Below are 20,231 nucleotides of genomic sequence, written 5' to 3' on the forward strand. Positions count from 1 at the left end.
GAGAGTCATAGTTAAGTAAACCAGACAACTAACCAAACAGTGGTATAAGTCGAGCTGTGCAAGGAGATCACCATCGTCAAGGCCATATTGAACGTTAAGTTGTAGGGGAGTCTGAACTGTCTTCTGATTCGTCAATAATGCCAAGGCAAGAAGATTCTTGGTATATTTATGCTGTCTGATCAGGATCTCACATTTAGAACGTGAAATTTCAAGTCCAAGAAAGTATGTTAAATAGCCGAGGTCTTTCATCTTGAAAAATGATTGCAGAATTTTCTTTAAAGTCGAGATGCCAGTAGCATCGCTACCAGTCAGAAGTAGGTCATCAACATAGACGAAAACAATGACAATTCTGCGAGCTGTGCTGCGTAAAAATAAGGATGGGTAATGATTACTTTGAGTAAAGCCAGCACCTATAACAACATCGTGAAAGCGTTGGAACCATACCCGAGGTACTTGTTTGAGGCCATATAGGGCTTTCTTTAGGCGACATACCTTATTGTCAGGGATTAAAGAGCCAGGAGGAGGTTTCAAATATACTGTTTCTTGGAGGTCTCTACGAAGAAAAGCATTTTTCACATCCATCTGAGTAAGTGGCTAAGAGCGAACGGAAGATATTGTCAGAAGAGTACGAACAGTTTTCATCTTGGCCACGGGAGCGAATGTCTCATCATTATCAATTCCGGATTCCTGTTTGTATCCCTGAGCGACAAGCCGAACCTTGTATCGATCCAATGATCTATCAGACTTGAGCTTGACAGAATAAATCCATTTGCTACCAATTAGTTGTTGGTCAGTGGGTCGAGTGACAATGTCCCAAGTATGATTATCATCCAATGCAACAAGTTTTTCTGCCATAGCCTTCTTCCAACAATCATAAGTGGCTGCTTGAGTGTATGAAGTAGGAATAGAGACAGTATCCAGAGTAGTATTTATGACAGACATAGAGTATATCAAGCGAACAGACTCTCGATGTACACAAGCGGAACGACATATCAAGGTAGGTTCAGGATCTGCAACAGGTACAATAGGTTCAGGTTGAGTAATAGGTGGTGGAGTAAACCTGTAACGGACAATGGAGAGTACTCGAGGCAAAAGAAATATCAGGAAAGGTGGTTAGACCAGGAGATTGTGGGGCATGCGGAGGAGGAAGAGATGAATGAAAGGCAATATGTTCAAGAAAAACAACATGTCATGAAACCCGAACACGACGAGAAACCGGATCGTAACATCGAAAACCCTTCTGAGTTTCTCTAAATCTCAAATACATACATTTGATCGATTTTGGAGATAGTTTGTTATGCTCACGTGAAGTCAGGTGAACATAACAAACACAACCAAAAATAAGAAATGTGGAATATGTAGGAGGTAAGCCGGTGAGAACAAAGTATGGAAATTTACTGTTCAGAATGTTGGTTCGCATCCAATTAATCAAGTAGACTGAATGTAACATTACTTCCGTCCAGAAAGAATAAAGAACACTCATAGTTGTCATCAGGGTGTTAGCAGTTTCAACAATATGATGATTTTTTCGTTTAGCCACCCCATTCTGTTGTGAAGTATTAGAACATGTAGTCTGATGAATAATCTCATGACCCTAAAGAAATGTACGAAAATTTGTTGAGAGATATTCCCCCCTGAGTTAGAGCGGAGAGTTTGAACTAAAACCCGAAGTTGAGTCTCCACCATAGAGTGAAATATCTTGAATTTTTTAAAAACCTGTGGCTTCGAGTGCAGAAAATAAATCCAGGTGTAACGTGTGAAATCATCAATGAATATAACATAGTATCGTAATCCAGAGAGAGACATAATTGGTGAAAGACCTCAGACATCCGTATACACTAGTTCAAATATAGAATATAATTTTGTAATACTTAGAGGAAAAGAAATACACTTATTTTTTGAAAGACAACAAGATGAACAAGAATAATCCAAATCTTTTTTATTAAGAGAAACGTTCCCTAATATGCCAGAAGAAAATAACTGAATTAACTGATCGGAATGTGGATGACTCAGGCGAAAGTGTCACAGTTTTCACAATTTATTTGCCGAACAAATATCTGATGAAGATGGAGAAAAGAAACAACGAGCCGGAGTGACAGATGGATCAAAGTCCAGTACGTACAGATGATCATGCCGCCTACCCATCCCAAGTACCTTCCCCGTTGCCAGATCCTGCACAAAAAATAGTCGGGAAGAAATATGACTAAGCAGTTATTGGATGTGAGTTAACCAACTGAAATTAAATTAGATGAGAGATTAGGGACATGAAATTATCACGAAGGGTGAACTGGCGATGGGCAAAAGGAAAGAAAGTCAATGATCCAACGGACTGAATGGGTAGTTTAGTGCCATCCGTAGTAGAAATAGTCTGATTTTCAGTGTAGGGACGAATGTCATAAAGATAGGATCTAATACCAGTCATATGATTGGAAGCACCCGAATCGAAGAACCATGTAGAAGATAGGGATATACTTGACATACCGGCAGTAGAAAGGGCTTGAACGATTTGCTGGAGCATCGCAGGAGTCAAAGGTAATGAAAGACCTTCAGTAGAAACAGTAGATGCAGTATCACTAACAGACGGCTTGGAAGAAATAGTGGCAACAGTCGCAGAAAGAGCACGACCACCACCACGTCCACGGCCGAAAGAAGATGCATAAGCACGTATACGGTAGTCCTGAATACCATGACCAGTCCATTGACAATAAGCGCACCATTCTTTGCATTGAACGACGACATGACCCACCTTGTTGCAGCCGCGACAAGTCAAAGGAGTGGAACCACAGTTTGGTGTAGTGGTGGACACAGTAAGCACCATATCAGATGATCCTGGAGTTGAGGAAGGAAGAGAGAGAACTTTCAGTCGTTGTTCCTCAGCCAATAAATTATTAATAACCGAATTCAATAAAGGAGTAGGGCTAAGGTTCAAGAGAGCAGTCCGACAATGCTCAAATTTCGGACGCAGCTTCATAAGAAATTATCGAACTTGCACACTCTCGCGCATAGTTTGGAATATCTTAAAGTCATGAGGAAATGTTGGATCCATCATAGCCATCTCTGTTCAAATTTTGACAATTTTAGAGTAAAATGATTGAATACTGTCGTCACCCTGAGTAAGGTTAACGAGAGCCTATTCCAGATGGTATAACTAGGCTGCATTACTCTATTAATAAATTGTTTGGAGATGCTCCCACATTGCCTTAGCAGTGCGATGAGGTGTGAGGCCAACAGCAATAAACTGATTGACTGAATCGAGAATTCAAGTAATAATCCGTCTATTGTTCATTTTCCAATCAGCTAATTTGTCGGCATCTATGGAAACGAGGATAGTAACAGATCCATCAATTAGTCCCCACAAACCACGACCCTTGAGAAAGTTATGAAAATGGATGGCCCATAGAGAATAGTTGTTACCATCAAAACTATAACGTGGAGCCTCTGTATGTGATGAGTCCTTGTCCATTGATATGAAGTAATGTAAAGCATGCAAAGAGTCGCATCAGAAGAAGATTGTATATGTACCTTGCAGCAGGAGATACCTAAGGGATTGCAGTTTCTAGATCTGGTGTAATAGCAACAGCAACAACGACGCTGGATATGAAAAATCTAGATCTGGAACAGCAACAGGGGTAGCTGGATTGGAACGAAGTTCAGATAACATAGGGGCATACAATAGGAGTGGTCGGACGAGCAGGTGCGGTTGAACGATGCGGTAGAAGTGGTCGAATGACGCAGTGATGGTCGGACAACGCAGTAGGGGTGGCCAAATGACCTAAGGGCGGTCGGACGAGCAGGGATGGTGGCAGGATGTAGTAGGGATGGGGGCCGGACGCAGTAGATATGGTGACTGAACATAAGGATGGTCAGATCTGACAGGTGGTGTTGGTTTTGGATCAGTGAAACTTTGAAACCATAAAAACAGAGAGGGGCTGAAAGATTTTCTGTATTTGGGACAACCTAAAAGGGTTGAATATATATAAATTACAGTCATTTATATAAGGAAAATAATAAAATTAGAATCCTCTATAAAATCTAAATCCTCTACCTATGGAAACGAACTATACAAGGTATACTAGCTATACAAGGTATACAAGATATGTGAGCCTGTCTAACAGGCCCAACCTATAAGTGTAGGCGGGCGGATCCTACAACTAAATTCTTTGTTCAAATCCAGCTTGTAGCTGCAGATGAAAAGGAATTACAAGTACGGGCTATGTCTAATAATCGGTCCGTATGCACAGTGACTAGTGACTGACTGAACTTACCGCTACCCTAAGGTTCCACTGCTAATGACCGGTGGAGGATCTAACCTAAGAAACGCAACATTGTGCTCGATTGAGTTGTTCTTTGGATCGAGGAGTTCGGTATCATTTCTTTGTATTTGCTTACTTTTCTTCAATAATAGATTTGTCTTCGTGGAATACCAACGTGCTCCAACACTGTGGTTTTCACTGTTACTTAACCTTATCTAGAGATATTTTAAACATCAAAGCTCTCCAAATATTTTTGGTGTCACGTGGTTCACTTTGCACTGTTGATCTGGTCTACGAGTTTTGGTACGAACAGGGTCTTTGGTTATCTCAAATCAACCATGCGATGGGCCACGTAACGATTTGGACAACAGGGTGGGCACCGAGTCACAGGTTGTTGGGTCCACGAAATGCTCTATTCGGCTCTTTTTTCGGGGACGCCATGAAACGCGACCATATTAGCATTTACCATTTTTCGGGTGGGTCCACGTTGGATAGACGACTGTCTCCAAATCATATGCATTGGATGATCCTGCCCACAAGGTGGGTGGACCTTTTCCTGTTCACCAGCATTCCATTCGGATTTTCCCATCAGTGTTTTTTTTTTTCCCTTTTCTTTTTTCGAATCGGTCCACTTTCTGTGGGAGCTAAAAAGGATAACCTCTTGGCCTGTTTGGGTGCCGCTAAAAGTGAATTTTGCCTGTTGAAAGCATACCAATAGCTGGATTTAAAAATGAAGATTGTGGTGGCCAACCCAGCCTTCCAGCATGCCTAAATTTTCAACAGAACGCATTTTTTGGTGTTTCGAGTTCGATGATCGCTTTGGATTTTGAAGACGTGGTACAGGGCTGGCAAGTGCGTGAAACCACCTTGGGAAGCAGCTTTCCCAACATATGGTGGTGCCAATCATTTGCAGATCTAACGTGTATTGAAAAAGTGACGCAGGGATGAACACAATGAGGTGGAGTACTGTCTTCCTCAATAGGATAACTGTTCCGAATCCACGGAACTTCTCTGGACTCCTTACAGAGGCTTCTTGAAACTGCAAGAAAGAAAGCAAGCAAAATAGAAAATATATTCTATAAAATTCGAAATTGATTAATGAATGAAATAAACAAGTTCACAACCCTTTAAATAGGCATACCAAGCAATGGGAGAGAAATAAGAAACAAACTACAACTAAAACTCTTAGAATTCACAACTTACTATCAATAGTGAACTTACCATTTATAGACGGCCGTGATGTCTACTAGTGCGCAGGGTTTTTGGCCAAAAATAGTGTCCTATTTGGCTTCGCCAAACTATTCTCCTAATTATTCTAAGCTCTTTTCAAGTTGGGTGCAACTCCTAAAACCCAACGGGTGAAGAGTTATAATCAAACTAAAACTTACTATTTATAGTAAAAACGAAATTAAAATAGGGAAGCGACCCTGGATCCAGGGGTATTTTGCAAATCCGGCCTGTGCAACCCGGCATAGCAGGGTTGGGTGGCTAAAGTAGCTCGTTCTACCCCAAAATCATATATTTTACGCCCGATGACTCATTTCGGATTGTGAGATACGCCCGATCTAAGGTCTGACGGTCTGAATCATTTCTGTCGTCAACCGGCCTTTTCTGATCCATCTTGGCCATGAAACTGTTCGCAACCAGCTCTACATCAAAAAGGATGCATCCAAACATGCCCAATGACATAGAAAAGGCAAGCTCTCATGCAGGGAAACAAGCCATTTGAATCTCACCTGAAATGAGAGCCAAAGAGAGGCCATCCTCAGCGACCAGACCAGCTCATCCAGCACGTCAAACATTGCTAAAAATCATGCACAAGGACACTTTGTGGGACCCAGTGGACAGCGATCATGCGGTCAAAACATAAATGGGCTATGCAGAAAAATGCCTCAGATTGAAGCTGATAAATGTACAATATTATTTACAAACAAATTCAAAGTGAAAAAACATATTTTCTCCAAATCCGGATTGCTTGTGGAAACAGCAAACACCATCATATGGAGTCGTCGTCCTCATCGGACATTATAGTCAACAACGAGTACTTCACTTTCAATGCGATCTTTCCCGCCTCCACGCAGAGCTTGGCTCCAGTCACCACCCAATAGCCCGGGGGTTCCTCTGGCCCCCTCACCATCTCCTTTGTGTCCACAAACCTTGACATCTTCAGTACACTGGCGGGGACAGGCGGTCCACCTGGGAACACAGCAGAATTCAGCTCCACCTTGCCCGGCTTTGTATCAGGGATCTGGCCTGTGCTGAATCGTGTGCTGATAAGTGTTGAGAAGACTCCTGATTTCCGAGACAGGTGGGGGGGACCATCCCACTCCGACCTGCGGATCTTTGCAGACGCCACCATAGAGAAACCAAGCCTCAAGAACAGAACTTTCTTCATTCTGACCTCCTTCACCTCAAACCAGGCCTTGGTAACAATGGAGGCAGATTCATCAATGCAGGCCCCACTATATTGGACTGGGGCCGTGCACACATGGGAGAATAGACTCCACCTGAGAGGTTCGAAGTAGCCTCGTTCTTGTAGGAAGCTATCATCCTCAGGCTCACAGCTGGAGTCATCGGAAAGTTGGAGGATCCCCGGGAGTGTCGAAAGGTGCTGAAGATGGACTGACAGGTGATCGCTCTTCTTACCTTCCAAGTACAGACGGATTCCAGTCACAGGCCGATTCCCGGCATCAACCTGCAATTGGTGGATTAGAAGGGAACTGAAAAGGAACCAGGAATTGGATAAATGGAATCCATCTTTAAGAAAAGGAAAAGATTTACAGTGTTTGGATGCACCACCGAATTGAATTGCGATAATTAGTTTGATAGTGAAATGAACAAATTGCAGTGACCTTCGTGGAGATCCACACGGTATAACTTGGCACCAAATTGCATTTGCGTTACTTTCAAGTTGGACTTGAAACGAATGTAAACCGCAATTTGAGGGTAACTTCCTCATTGTGAATATTGCACAAGGTAACTGCAACTTGGTCATTTCCACAATCAAACTAGTTAACGCCATTCAATTCAATGTTGGTAATATGTGGGCTACAGATAGAATCTTAGTTGCCATTACCCTTCGAGTTGGCCAAGATATTGACTAATGTTCTACACTATGCCTCAAAAGATTAGAAATAGCAGAAGATTCTGCGGAAACAAAGTGGTTCTTTGGAGGATTAAAATCTATTAAGTTGTTACATGTTGGGTACCTTGAATTGAAAGAAAAACCATACATGTTTAAAATCATGCCAATGCATGTGGTAAAAAAGGTTAATAGGTAAATTCAGATAACTTTTGAGTTCAACATGTGAAGAGTTGTCTTTGCCAGTTCAAAATAATCAGCATGTTATCTGTCCCTAATGTTTTTTAACGGATCTGAATGTCTCTGTGATTCACATGTGTACGGCCATCATCCATTTTGTTGGTCTTAAACAATTTTGCTCAATTGATCAAGAGCAAGAAACTTACATGGGATGTGTTAACATAAAGCTTGGGACCCATGAGAGAGAACTGAAGTGAAGGCGAGGCATTCTTCTTGCGTTGTGGCCCAAGAGGGAGCTCACCATAAACTGGAGCCCATTGCCTAGGTAGTTGGAACTCTAAAAATTGATGAAGCTCATCTATCGGTGGCTTGTCTGAATTAAGAACAAGAGCCAAACTATTAGGAATAAGGCGCCATACAATAAAAACAGAGATACTGTTTCCCCTGTTTTTACAGCCAACCAAATACACGCGGCAAAAATATACCTCTTGTAGCTAAAAGTAACAAATATAGGAAACATATCTAGAGAACAAAAATATGGTAATACAATATGGATATTGGGAGCTGATCCACTGCCTTTGGAGGCTGGACAATTTCATGGCTCTAGATCGTGTATCACACGTGGCACCTATGTCATGATCTTAGCCAGGGATCTTGTGGTCTCTGTCATTGATTAACCAATAATAAGAAAAAATACTTTGCCTCTAGAATTGTGCTATTCTAACCATCTAATTAATGGACCTTTTCTCAATTAGGGTGAGCCATTGCTGACTTTTGTCTTTGTTGTTGTTTTGTGCCACTGATTAAAGGGTTGATTGTCCAATAAGTATGATTTTGGACCTATTTGACCTGTTAAATGAATGGTTTCAATCTAGTCCATGTATGCCAGACTTGCATCAATGACACGGAGGCAAAGTTCCTCCCATTACTCCAGAGGCATTTGGTCCAGAATCTGAATAGAAAATTCAACTACAGTAATAATTTTAAAAAATGATAATTGAGGATTTTCTTCAAACAGTCAAATTGAAGTGGACATGTCAAATTTGTAATAAGTGGAGTCTTCTTGTCACGTGGGGTGCTTGGAATAGGGTGCAGTTAGTTTGTGGGATCCAAACTTTTCACGAGTGAATTCCTTTATGCATCTTGTGCATGGTTAATGTAGTGATATCCATCTGTAACCTTCGAATTTAACATGTATAATTGGTCAGTTTCATGCACAACATACCACTGTTTTCTGTAGTGTCATGTCATACCCACATGGAATATCCTTGCAACTTCTCATTTCTAACTTGGATATTTTGGCAGCATACAAATTTTGCATTTCACAATGGCTTATCCAAAGTTCCAAACATGTGATCATTTTTATGAAATAATAAAACAAATCGACTTGGAAAGGAAGGCTTAAGAAATGTATGATGTTTCATGAAATGAGATATTTTGCATCTCTTAACAGAAGTGAAAAGTGGCAATTATGACAATTTTATTGCAATATTATCAGGGTGACATTTTGAAAATGCCAGGATAATGTCTTCAAAATACTAATAAATATCACAAGTTCACCATGTTTCAGAATATCAGGGATATTTTTTTCTATGACTTAACAGGGGTAAGTGAACATACTTACAGCGAAGGTACAGATTCATTGCATGGCTTAGGAACCCACTACCTCGAACACCATTCAAGAGAGAAATTATAGGCACAAAAGACATGGATATCACATCAGGGGCCTGTGAAATTGTAGATAACCACTGGCTATGACTTTGACCATTATCAATACCTCCCCTTCTAGCACGAATGATTACTAAATCCTGCATGTAAGAGAAATGAGGCATTAAGCACATTGAAGTTAGACTGCTCTCTTGACTCTTGAGGTTGCATATATGAATAACTTCTACTGGCAAAAGAGAAGAGGCTTACATCCTTCTTTGAATGTGACACTATGGGCCTAATAGAATTTGCCATTGCTGGATAGTGTTCCCAGCCAGCTAACTGTTTGTCCTGAAAAGATTCAAGGAAATCATTTCAAACTTCAGAGAATATACAAACCTTGAAGCAGAAAAATGCTGAAGTGTATTGACACCACATACCCTTGTAAAGAAAGTAAATTTATGAAGAAAGAAAGCAGAATGCAAAGCCAGGACAAACCCTTGCTACAACAAGATCAACCCCCAGAAATACAACCAGACAACCCTAAGACACTGACAGAAGTGGATTCCTTACACATAGGAAGCAACTTTTGAAAGAGTATCATTGATCTCCTAAAAAACGTCATTAACTCTCGAAAAGTAGCTATTTAGCCATGATCAGCACAAGAAATGATAGTGATGGAATCCCCCTCACAGCAGAGAAAAATCCTAAATCTGTGAGAAGATATGTTGAAGATGACTCGACAACAGATTTTTAATACAAAAGGTTGCACTTAAGAGTTTCATTTTTGTTGTTTTGACATTGTCTCCACAACTTTCCTGCTTTCTCTTGATACATCTCATTATTCTCTTTTCCAGACACTAATATTCGATGAATATGTTTCCATCATAACTCCATTTATTACCTTTTGCTTTCTTGTTGGTTCGTTGGAGTCCAGGATGAAGCTTCCATTAACATCTTCGGAGAATTTCTCATCAGCTAACTTCTTCAGAACTTTCTGAACCTCAGTCTGCTGAAGAAGTGAGTTTTGTTGCTGCTTAATATGAATCACATCTTTACCCCCCATCTTTACACCAACAATAACATGAGTACCATATTTTCTAATGAACCTGGAAAACCATGAAGTGGGAAAGAAGCTTAAAACCTGACAAGTACACTGCCAGTATTGGAAAAGAGGTATCATACAATGCTGCAGCCAAGAGATTGTGCAGCACCTGAGTTTTCAGATTGCACCAGTAGGGCCATTGTTCAGTGGTCCAACCTGTTAATATTATTGGCCCTGATATGAGTAGTCCATGCACCAAATCATCTAGATGGAAAATCCTCAACCTTTCAACAGGTGGCCAGCAAAGAAATGGTGAAGAAAGAGACACAGCAACAGTTCCCATTTGATCCATAAAAGGCCAAAAATTCAATGGCTAGGATTTTCTAGTCTGGGAATTTTTGGGGAATGAGACATCCATTGTGAGTTCCTCATATCAACGTTTGGGATCCTCCTCCCCCCCCCCCCCCCCCGGCCGCAAGTCATCATCTAGATGGAAAATCCTCAACCTTTCAACAGGTGGCCAGCAAAGAAACGGTGAAGAGAGAGACAAAGCAACAATTCCCATTCAATTGATAAAAGGCCAAAAATTCAATGGCTAGGATTTTCTAGCCTGGGAATTTTTGGGGAATGAGACATCCATTGTAAGTTCCTCATATCAACGTTTTGGATCCGCCGCCCCCCCGGGTACAAACTTAAAGCCCAAACCATCTCTTGGCCAGCACATTGTATAATACTTCATTGAACTATCAATATATGGAATAAATATAGTTTCCTCACAGCATAAGACAGAAGATTAAAGAGTTATGCTACCATGACAACAACAACAGCAACAGAGAGCAAAACTCCACATTCAATGGGAAAAACCCGAGACAATTGGATGGTTAGAGTTGTTCAATGAATGCAAGTTTTGGTCAATAGCCTATCTATGGGTTGGCTCACCAGATCAGTAGTTCCTACCACCATAATCGTTTGCCATGTTAACAGTGGGTACAGGCGTACAGCACATTATAGAAGTTATATGAAGTGTACTTCTAATAACAACTTGCTTTCTTTTTGAAGGATGTCATAAGTATCTAGACCAAAGTTTTAAAACTCGAAAAGTCAACTCAACTAGAGAGTTTGTCAAATAGAGTGACTAGGTCAATGTTTTCATGCCTTGAACACCAAGACTTATTGGTGAGTCAATTCGAGTTTCATTGAGTTTTCTGAGTTTTGTCAAGTAAACTAAAGTGAACTGAGTCTTGAACGAGTGTTAAGTGAGTTGTGACCAAAGCTCTTTTTTTTTTTTTTCAAGTGTTGGTGAAATATGATTGAGTCAATTATTTTTCAAGTTTTTTAACATAGATCCAGGCTAGCTCAATATCTAAATGCAAACCACTTCAGACCCTAGTGTATCCATGTAAGAGAAAAGAAAAGAAAAAACTACCCAAGTGAAGTTTTGAGCGCATATAATTTGTTGGCTCTAAGTGAACTTTTAGGAGCAACTCTTACCCAGCCAGGGCAGCAGGGTCCCATGAAGAGGGAACTTCTCGCTTCACATGCTCATGCAATACTATATGGGATCTTGCTAGCTCAATATTGTAGAGTGTTATGAACCAACCATCAAAAGCAAGACTTTTGGTTGCAGCTATATCCTTCTGCCAGCAGCCTGAGAAAGCGAACATGGTATTGAATAGACCACATGGAATTTTACCAGACAAACCGAGTTCCTGATTGAATTGCTCAGACATCTGCATAAGAAGCCAATGTTAATAAACAAGGAGGATGAAGTGCTCAGCAAAAAATTTTCCCTTTCAAATAAGCAATGGAAAACAAATCAAGCTGACGCAACAAACAAGCAGGAGACGATTATCAGGAAGGAGAATTGACTCAACCAAGTACATGTGAAACTTGGCTGAGTTGAAATTGAATGAATCACCAAAACCGAAAATATAAAATGGATAGCAAGTCAGAAATTTTAATGTTAGCTGCAACACTATATATTCTAATGGGGACTTATTTGATGCTCTGGCCACAAACGACGCTTGATATGCAGGAATTTTGAAATTGTATACGTGGCATACATTAACTCAAATTGAACCGACAAAATTGAGGAAGTCACAGTTGCTCTTTCAGTCCCAAACTCAGATTGTTTGAACAATCCCAATCTCTGATTTGTGGACACTTGTTTGCTATACATAGTATGTACACCTATACATATACAGATATATACGAATCCTATACTCTAACAGTTTGTAGAAATATAACTGTTGGATATTTTTCATTTATGACCATCCAATAAATTTCCACCAATCTGAATATCTGATAGTTGGATAACCAAATCAGCATAATTTTTCATTCACGGTGCATCTAAACTGGGATTCATTATCTGGACAGTCATTTGAACTACTTGTATTCCACGTATGCAATTCCTAACTAATTTCCAAGTGCCTATGTATCATCCATCACATTCTGCCAGAGCATTAAAGCTTCTCTCTACTAAAATTGGAAATAATTGTGTGTACACAGTGTGGACCGAGAATCGACATGCACCTATCTCCCACCATCCAAAGGAGGGAATCCAAACAGGTTCCTAAATGGGATTTAAAAATCCCATTTTGAACCAAAATGCTGGATTCCTTCCCACAATCTTGGACTGAAGAAGAAATGTGCCCGCCGAAGTGGGCCCACAAAATATAGGTCTAAATCAACGCTGTCAACCGAGGTAGCTATTGTGATTCTTAAACAGCTCTTTCCCCTGATTGTTCTATTCCTCTTTATCTTTTTCTCCATTACTCATCGATATTGTCCGGGAAATGATATCTACATGCCCTCTTTTTGATCAACGCACACCATTTGTCATTCTTTGGTGATAGATTAGAGCACTGTTCTAATACCAAAAGTAGTAAAAAGTGTTCTATTTATCAAAAGAAGCGGGTGTAGATCGGCACCGATATTTCATCGCATCAAACGCAAAAGAACAAAAATAAAATAAAATAACTGGAAAAACACACAAAAAAAAAAAGAAAAAAAAAGAAAGTACCTGGTGAAAGGAAATGACGTCGGAACTGAACCTCGTCCTCTCTCCCTTATCGCATTTGATCAACTTCGGCACGTTTGGGATCACGATCCCGCCCGGGAAGACGAGGTCGCGAGCGGGCAGGGTGTTGTCGAGCTCGATCAAGCGCAATCCGGACGGGCCCGGCTTGCAATAAGAGAGCCGGATGTCGGACGTGGATAGATCGTAACCCAATCCAACGGCAGAGATTGCCTTCTCTGCAGCGGACTGCAGAGTCATTCGCGCCGCACTAGACGTCATCTCTCTTTCTCTCTCAATGCGAGAGATTCTGAATTTTTCTAGGGTTTTGGAGGAGAGATGATAGAGGAGGAGGAGGCCATGGAAATGGTCTTTGGAGGACGACGCTCTCTCTTCTGCAGCTTCTTCGGTTTTCATTTCATTTGAAAGCTACTCCCGCTGGTGGTGGGCTACAAGTGTCAAGTACAAGAGGTTTAAAATAAGAGAAAACCATTTGATACTCTGCCAGCGTATGAAGCTTGATACACAGGGACTTAGAAATTACTTATAAATTGCATACTTGGAATGAAAAGTAATTCAAATCAAACTTTCCATATTATGGGTCCAATTTTAATAAAAAATACGTTTATTTGATTACTGACTATGGATTGGGGGGCATTTAGTGGACGGTTAAAAATGTAAATATTCAACGGTCCTATTTCAACAAACAAGTATTCACTAATCAGAGGTTAGGATTGCTTAACCAATTTGATTTTGATAGTGTCTAGAAATAGTAGGTTGCAAAATCAAATGTTTTCCGTTTAATTTGATTCTATGTATGCCATGTGCACAATTTTCAAGTGCATGTGTTTCAAGTATCATAATCTGCCAGAGTATCAAATATGAAACAACTCCCTTTGTAATAAGCTGGAATTGTAGCCCTTGGCTCGAGGGTGTGGATATTGTTAGTCCGGTTTTCAGTTTCTTCTGGCGGGGAATATGGTTCTGTGATCCAGACCATTAGCACGATGGGTCTCACCGTGGATGGCCATTAAAATAAAGATATGATTGATCTAAAAATTTTAAGTCTTCCGATTTGTTTAATGGAAATGGACGGCCATGGATGGATAAGCTGAAAAAAAAGATCAATATTGACGGGTAGGATCTTTTAATTTAGGAGATATTTGGGGCATGGTTAATCCCAAGTGGGCTAAGTCGGAGCAATGGTCGTTGATCACTGGATCAAGGGCCCACCTGTACGGACTGGAACTACCAAAACCCTATCATATCATCCCTCGGTTTAAAAGAGATCGTTTTCAGTCCATCGTGTATTGACATCCACTATGGTCCATGCGCAGATAAACCCACATCCGCAACGGACCAATGGAGAAATGCGTAGGCTGATTGGGACCGTCCGATAGGTTCCACAATGGATGGGGCCATGGGCAAGAAGACATGAAGATTCGATGGAAGTTTGGATGTTGAAACGGACATTTGCCAGACTTTCACTTGTATCCATCCATTTTAGACCATCGATCGAACAGTTGGATTTGCGTGGTACTCACCAGATTTGGTACTAAGTAACATCTGTGGAGCCTACAGTGATGCACGTGTCTTATCCACGCCGTCCATTCATTTTAAAAGCTCAATTTTGTAAATGATCCCAACCATATACAAAGCTCAAGTGGACCACACCATAGGAAACAGTGGGGATAATGATTTCCACCGTTGAAACTTTCCTAGGGACTTAAGTGATGTTTATTTGTCATCCAACCGGTTTCTAAGGTCACAAAGACATGGATGAACGGAAAACACAAATATCAGCTTGATCCAAAACTTCTTTGGTCCCCGAGAAGTTTTCAACGGTAGGTGTCCAATTCACACTGTTTCCTGTGTGGTCTACTTGAGATTTGGATACGCTTCAATTTTGGTATCATGCCATAAAATGAGCTTTTAAAACGGATAAAACGCATGGATAAGACATATACATACAGATGGGGCCCACATAGTTTACTCAGCACGCTATAGCATTATGAGTTACTCAACACGTAATCCGCTTCGGTCCTCGGGTCGAGTATATGGATTACTTCCCTTTGCCTTGTGAGGATGTGACCCTTGGCACCAAGATATGTCTGTGCTCGGGGCTGTGTGGGGTCCACAGATATGTACATGACAAATCCATTCCGTCCATCTGTTTTGAAAGAACAAAATGCTAAAAAAAGGTAGATTCAAAACGCATGTTAGCCACACCAACAAAACAGTGTGAAAAGCAAGGTCCACCGTTGAAACCTTCCTGGATCAGACCAGATGCTTAAATGCCATCCAAACCGTTCAAGGAATTATTACTACTCAGATAAACTGTAGGAATAGACCAGATGTTTATATGCCATCCAAACCGTTCAAAGAATTATTACTACTCAGATAAACTGTATGAATAAATATCATCCTTACAAAAAACTTCTATCGAGGCAATGCATTCAATCCCCACTGTTTCGTACGAAATGGCTCACATGAGTTTTGTGTCTGCGTTATTTTTAGAATCCTATCTTACTGTGGTCTTTAAACAGATGGACGGAGTGGATTTTCCTAGGGTAACATGCAATCCGCTCCCAAAAATTACAGGCGACTTGCGGTTTGGCAGTCTACCCTACTACAGTAGGGCATGACCCACTGTATCCTTTTTCTTGACAAGAACGCGTGGTCCTTGAAAGAGAGTTTCCAACGCAACTTCCAAAATTTCCAAAAGCTGTTTGAGTTTCCAACTTAAGACGAGTTGGACGCGGATTTCTGCGAAAACCTTTCCGCAGGATGTTCCTGCGCAAGGATGCTGGGCGGCGCCCACTGCAATGTTTTCGAGAAATTCACTCCGTCCATCCGTTTTACTGGATAATTTTAGAACGCGAGACCAAAACTAAGATATATGTAACACTAATGGAGCCACACGAGAAGAAACAGTGGGCATTCAGTGAGAACCGTTGAAGCATTCTTATGGTCATAAAAGGTTTTTTTTTCATGCTATATTTTAGGTGTTTTCACTTCATCCCATTGGAAATGACCTTATAAACGGTTTGGATATCATATAAGCATCAACGTGGAGCCCACGAAGGTTTCAACGATCAGAATTTCTTTCCCCAAATTTCCCTCTCGTGTGGCCCACTTAAGACTGAATACACCTCAGTTTTGATCACACGTCCTAAAATTATTTAGTAAAACGGATGGATGGGGTGAATTTCTCACAAACATCACGGTGGGCCCCACTCACATCCTTGCGCAGGAACTTCCTGCTAAAGGCTTTCGCGGGAAATCCGCATCCGTTTCATAATCATTTATTTTCTAAATATTATTAATTAATTAACTAAATGTTGAACTTATATTTTTTATTATTTTCTTGGGCCTGAGATGGGTCCATTCGGGGGCGGCTCAACCAGATTGAGTTTGTAGTCTGGGTTGGGTTGAGTGAGTCGAGCGGACCTGTAAAAGGTCCTATGCTAAGCCTTTTTAGTAATTTAGGTTAGAACTTTTTGACCCAAGTCTAGTCCACGCGTTAAAATTCTCGACGTGGACAGCGGTTTCTCAGGTCTAGTCGAAGGAACTTTCTAGTTGAATTGCGACACCGCGACTGTGAATAGAATATATCATATACTAACTATTGGACGTGGACTGTTACCTAAGTTACTAAGACTGACTCGCTCCGTAAACCACACCACTAGAAACGATAGGAATACTAATGTTCACAGTTGAAACCTTTCTGGTGATTACTCTGATTTTATTTGATTTTAAATATGTTAATAATGTCTATGACTTTTCACAACCAGATGCAATGAATGGGATGGTGCCACATGTCAGCACCTCATACGAGTTATTTGAAAAGATGCTGGCAGAATAACGATGAGAGAATCTAGAGGACATCTTCCACTGGGAGACAGGAGCCACGTAAATGCAGAGTGCACGGAGCACGCGTAGCCTCTTAAGGTTAAGGTAATGTTAGGCACTTGCCTTTGCCTCGGTGGTAGACTGTCAAGAGTTTCAGTATGAGTTCCTGGGCTCGAGTATCCATAAGTGGTGAAATCTAACTATAGGGATGTGGACTGCGTGGGTAAAAATAAGAAAAAAATAAAAATGCTATGACAGTGATACATGACCTCACTCTCTTTTATCCGTAAATTCTTAGCAATTCATTTTAAGTCATGACCAGTTGGCCATACTGTAACTGATTCTCCCCATTCTAAGTTCATACAATTATCAATCATTTATGGCAGCTTCAGCTGGTTGAACTGCTGTTGGTAATTTTTTTCTTCTTCTTTATTTATTTATTTGCCAATTGTATTATATTTTTACTCAATTTAATAAAATCAACTCAACATGTTTATATATATTAAATGTATTTATTTTATTAATAAATATTACAAGCTATTACAATGGTGACTAAAAATCCTTGCTTGTAAGGTGAAAGGAGCTTACTTGATGGACTAATCCTTCCTTCGTAAATCACGTGATTCATTATAAATCAATGGCTGAGTAGATTAACAATGTTCAAAGATTAATCTTAATCAGTTTATTTTGATGCCTGAGACTTACAAGGTGTTTGCTCGAATTCTAAGACGCATTCAATTATGATATACTCAGCACATACACCCGCATGTGCAATTGAATACAAACCAACCACTATATGATTGGCTGTGTGGCCGAATTGAAGCCAAACATATAAAGTCACTCTGGTTGAGAGGAAAACAGAAATATAAACTTGATTCAAAACTACAATTGCCACCCAAGAAGTTTTTGATAATGGGCATCCTTACCGTGGACTACATGAGACTTGGATCCATCTCATTTTCTGAGTCATGCCCTAAAATCATATGGCAAAATGAATGGACAGTGTGAATAAAATACATACATCAAGGACTCAAGATACCCATGGAGTCTCCTGCCTGGACAAAGTCGGTCCTTGAAATGAGCAGGATCCCAAAAATCAAGGTAGTACTTAATAAGCGTGTAGCACATGTACCTTGAACCCTAATTGTGTGGACCTTTTACCTAACCGTATCATAAAATATAACCCCTCTGATTCACGGGCCAATGTTATTCTTCGTCCATCACATTCTCGTGATGCATCCAATCTAATGAATGGCCTGGATCTGTAACATGTGCTGACCCCTTGACACGAGAAGGGCCGTTCACTTAATCAAGACTCCATCCAGCTATTGCAATTGTTGAGACAGACCATCCAAAAGGTGGAATACCACAAAGACGTTTCAGATTGATCCACGTAATATGCTGAACTCCATTTACTAAGAAGCAATCGACGTGCACCAGATCCAACTTCCTCTAATTCGAAAGTCTAAATCCAAACTAAAACAGAATGAATGCTTGTTTGATTTTCAAAGGTAAACGGAATTACATTGTAAATCCCCAGTGATTATTTTACACGTAATTACCGCATTGATTTTGAGGATTGATTTGACTATTACTTTTTTCAACACTAAAATTGAGGATGCTGTTAAATATTTGTGGGGCCCACCGTGATATATATGAATTATCCACACTGTCCTTCCATTATGCCAACTATATTTAGGGCATGACCCAAAAACGAGCCAGATATAAATTTCAAGTGTACCATACCACAGGAAAAAGGCAATCAAACACCTACCATTAAAAACTTTTTAGGGCCACTGTTTACTTTGGTTTGGGCCACTTCAACGTTGGATCTGTCCTATTTTTTTGGCTTATATCTTAAAATGTCATGGTAAAGCAAGTGGACAACGTGGATATGTTATGTACATTATGGTGGGGCTCACAAAGTTTAGTTAATCCTTTTGAACTGTTTTTTCAAGTAAAAATACCTGTCTATTTCCGAACATGGTAAAATTGTAATAAGCTAATATTTCTAAGGCATTTACAATGAGTTTGAAAAAATCAAACGTGAATGTCTATTAATCATGTTAAAATACACTGCAAAAGGCATCGTTTGGAACGCGTCACCCCTTACTTAAATGGGCTGACTTGAAAGAGGCCGGATCATCTCCAATTTTCTAGATTAATTGTACCCTTCAACACCATGCGTGCCGAACGTTGTGATGTGTACATGTCATCTAATCCCTCCACCATGTGCGCCACATCATGTTCTTTTTTAATAATAATAAAAACAAAAAATCAGGTCAATTCAAAACTGAGATAGATCAACCATGTAAAATCATGTGTACATGTCATCTAATCCCTCCACCATGTGCGCCACATCATGTTCTTTTTTAATAATAATAAAAACAAAAAATCAGGTCAATTCAAAACTGAGATAGATCAACCATGTAAAATCATGACTAAAACCTATAAGAGATTTTGAAATGGACTTTTTATTTTTTTGGGTTCATACTAAGGATGGTGGGACGCACTTGTGAAATTATTGGATGATAGATACAAAATATAGTGGACTCCATGCATAATCTAAAAAGTTGTAATGTTGCTGTACCTATTCCAACTGCTTTCTATGGTGTGGTTCACCTATGTTTTGGGTTAGGTTGTTTTAAGGTTTTGGGAGAACATTGTTAGAGCGAAGTTTTATTATATATAAATAAGAGAGAAGTGCAGAAAATCCTAATTTTTAATTTTTCTTAATTAACAATATGCATCATGAATAAGACATTACACTCTTTAGATTGTGGCCATCGACTTTCGAAAAAAAAAGAGAGAGAGAAGAAAAAAGCAGACAATTGTTGCATAATACTCAACAAAAGTTAAAGTATCGATTCAAAGAATGTGCGAGAAGTGACGATTGCTGATTACCATACTTTCTTGGTGATTTCAGCGTAATGGAAAAATTGGATAAAATACACTTAGGTTGATTGTCTTTTTTCTTTTTTCTTTTTTTCTTTTCTTAAAAAAAAAAAAATTATTTAAGAAACTAGCATCTAGCGTCATCTACACTCTTCATTTACCCTCTAGAGATCAATTGCTAGGACATTTTCAACAAGGTTGTTTATTATTCTTACTTGTTTGATATTGTTTTCAAGATGAGTGTAAGGGATGTGTATGTTC

General features: G+C 39.9%; 1 protein-coding gene across 1 annotated transcript; it reads right to left on the reverse strand.

Annotated features, from left to right (window-relative positions):
- Positions 1–6,107: 6,107 nt before the first annotated feature.
- On the reverse strand, positions 6,108–13,678 carry LOC131240889 (MACPF domain-containing protein NSL1). Its single transcript, XM_058239413.1, has 7 exons — positions 13,230–13,678; positions 11,699–11,937; positions 10,067–10,271; positions 9,433–9,513; positions 9,140–9,323; positions 7,722–7,888; positions 6,108–6,948 (listed from the first exon to the last, which is right to left on the reverse strand). The coding sequence occupies exons 1-7, from the start codon at positions 13,638–13,640 to the stop codon at positions 6,250–6,252; spliced, it is 1,986 nt and encodes a 661-aa protein (XP_058095396.1). The 5' UTR covers positions 13,641–13,678; the 3' UTR covers positions 6,108–6,249.
- Positions 13,679–20,231: the final 6,553 nt, after the last annotated feature.

This window comes from Magnolia sinica, chromosome 3 (genome assembly GCF_029962835.1).
Source record: "Magnolia sinica isolate HGM2019 chromosome 3, MsV1, whole genome shotgun sequence".
Classification (NCBI taxonomy): domain Eukaryota; kingdom Viridiplantae; phylum Streptophyta; class Magnoliopsida; order Magnoliales; family Magnoliaceae; genus Magnolia; species Magnolia sinica.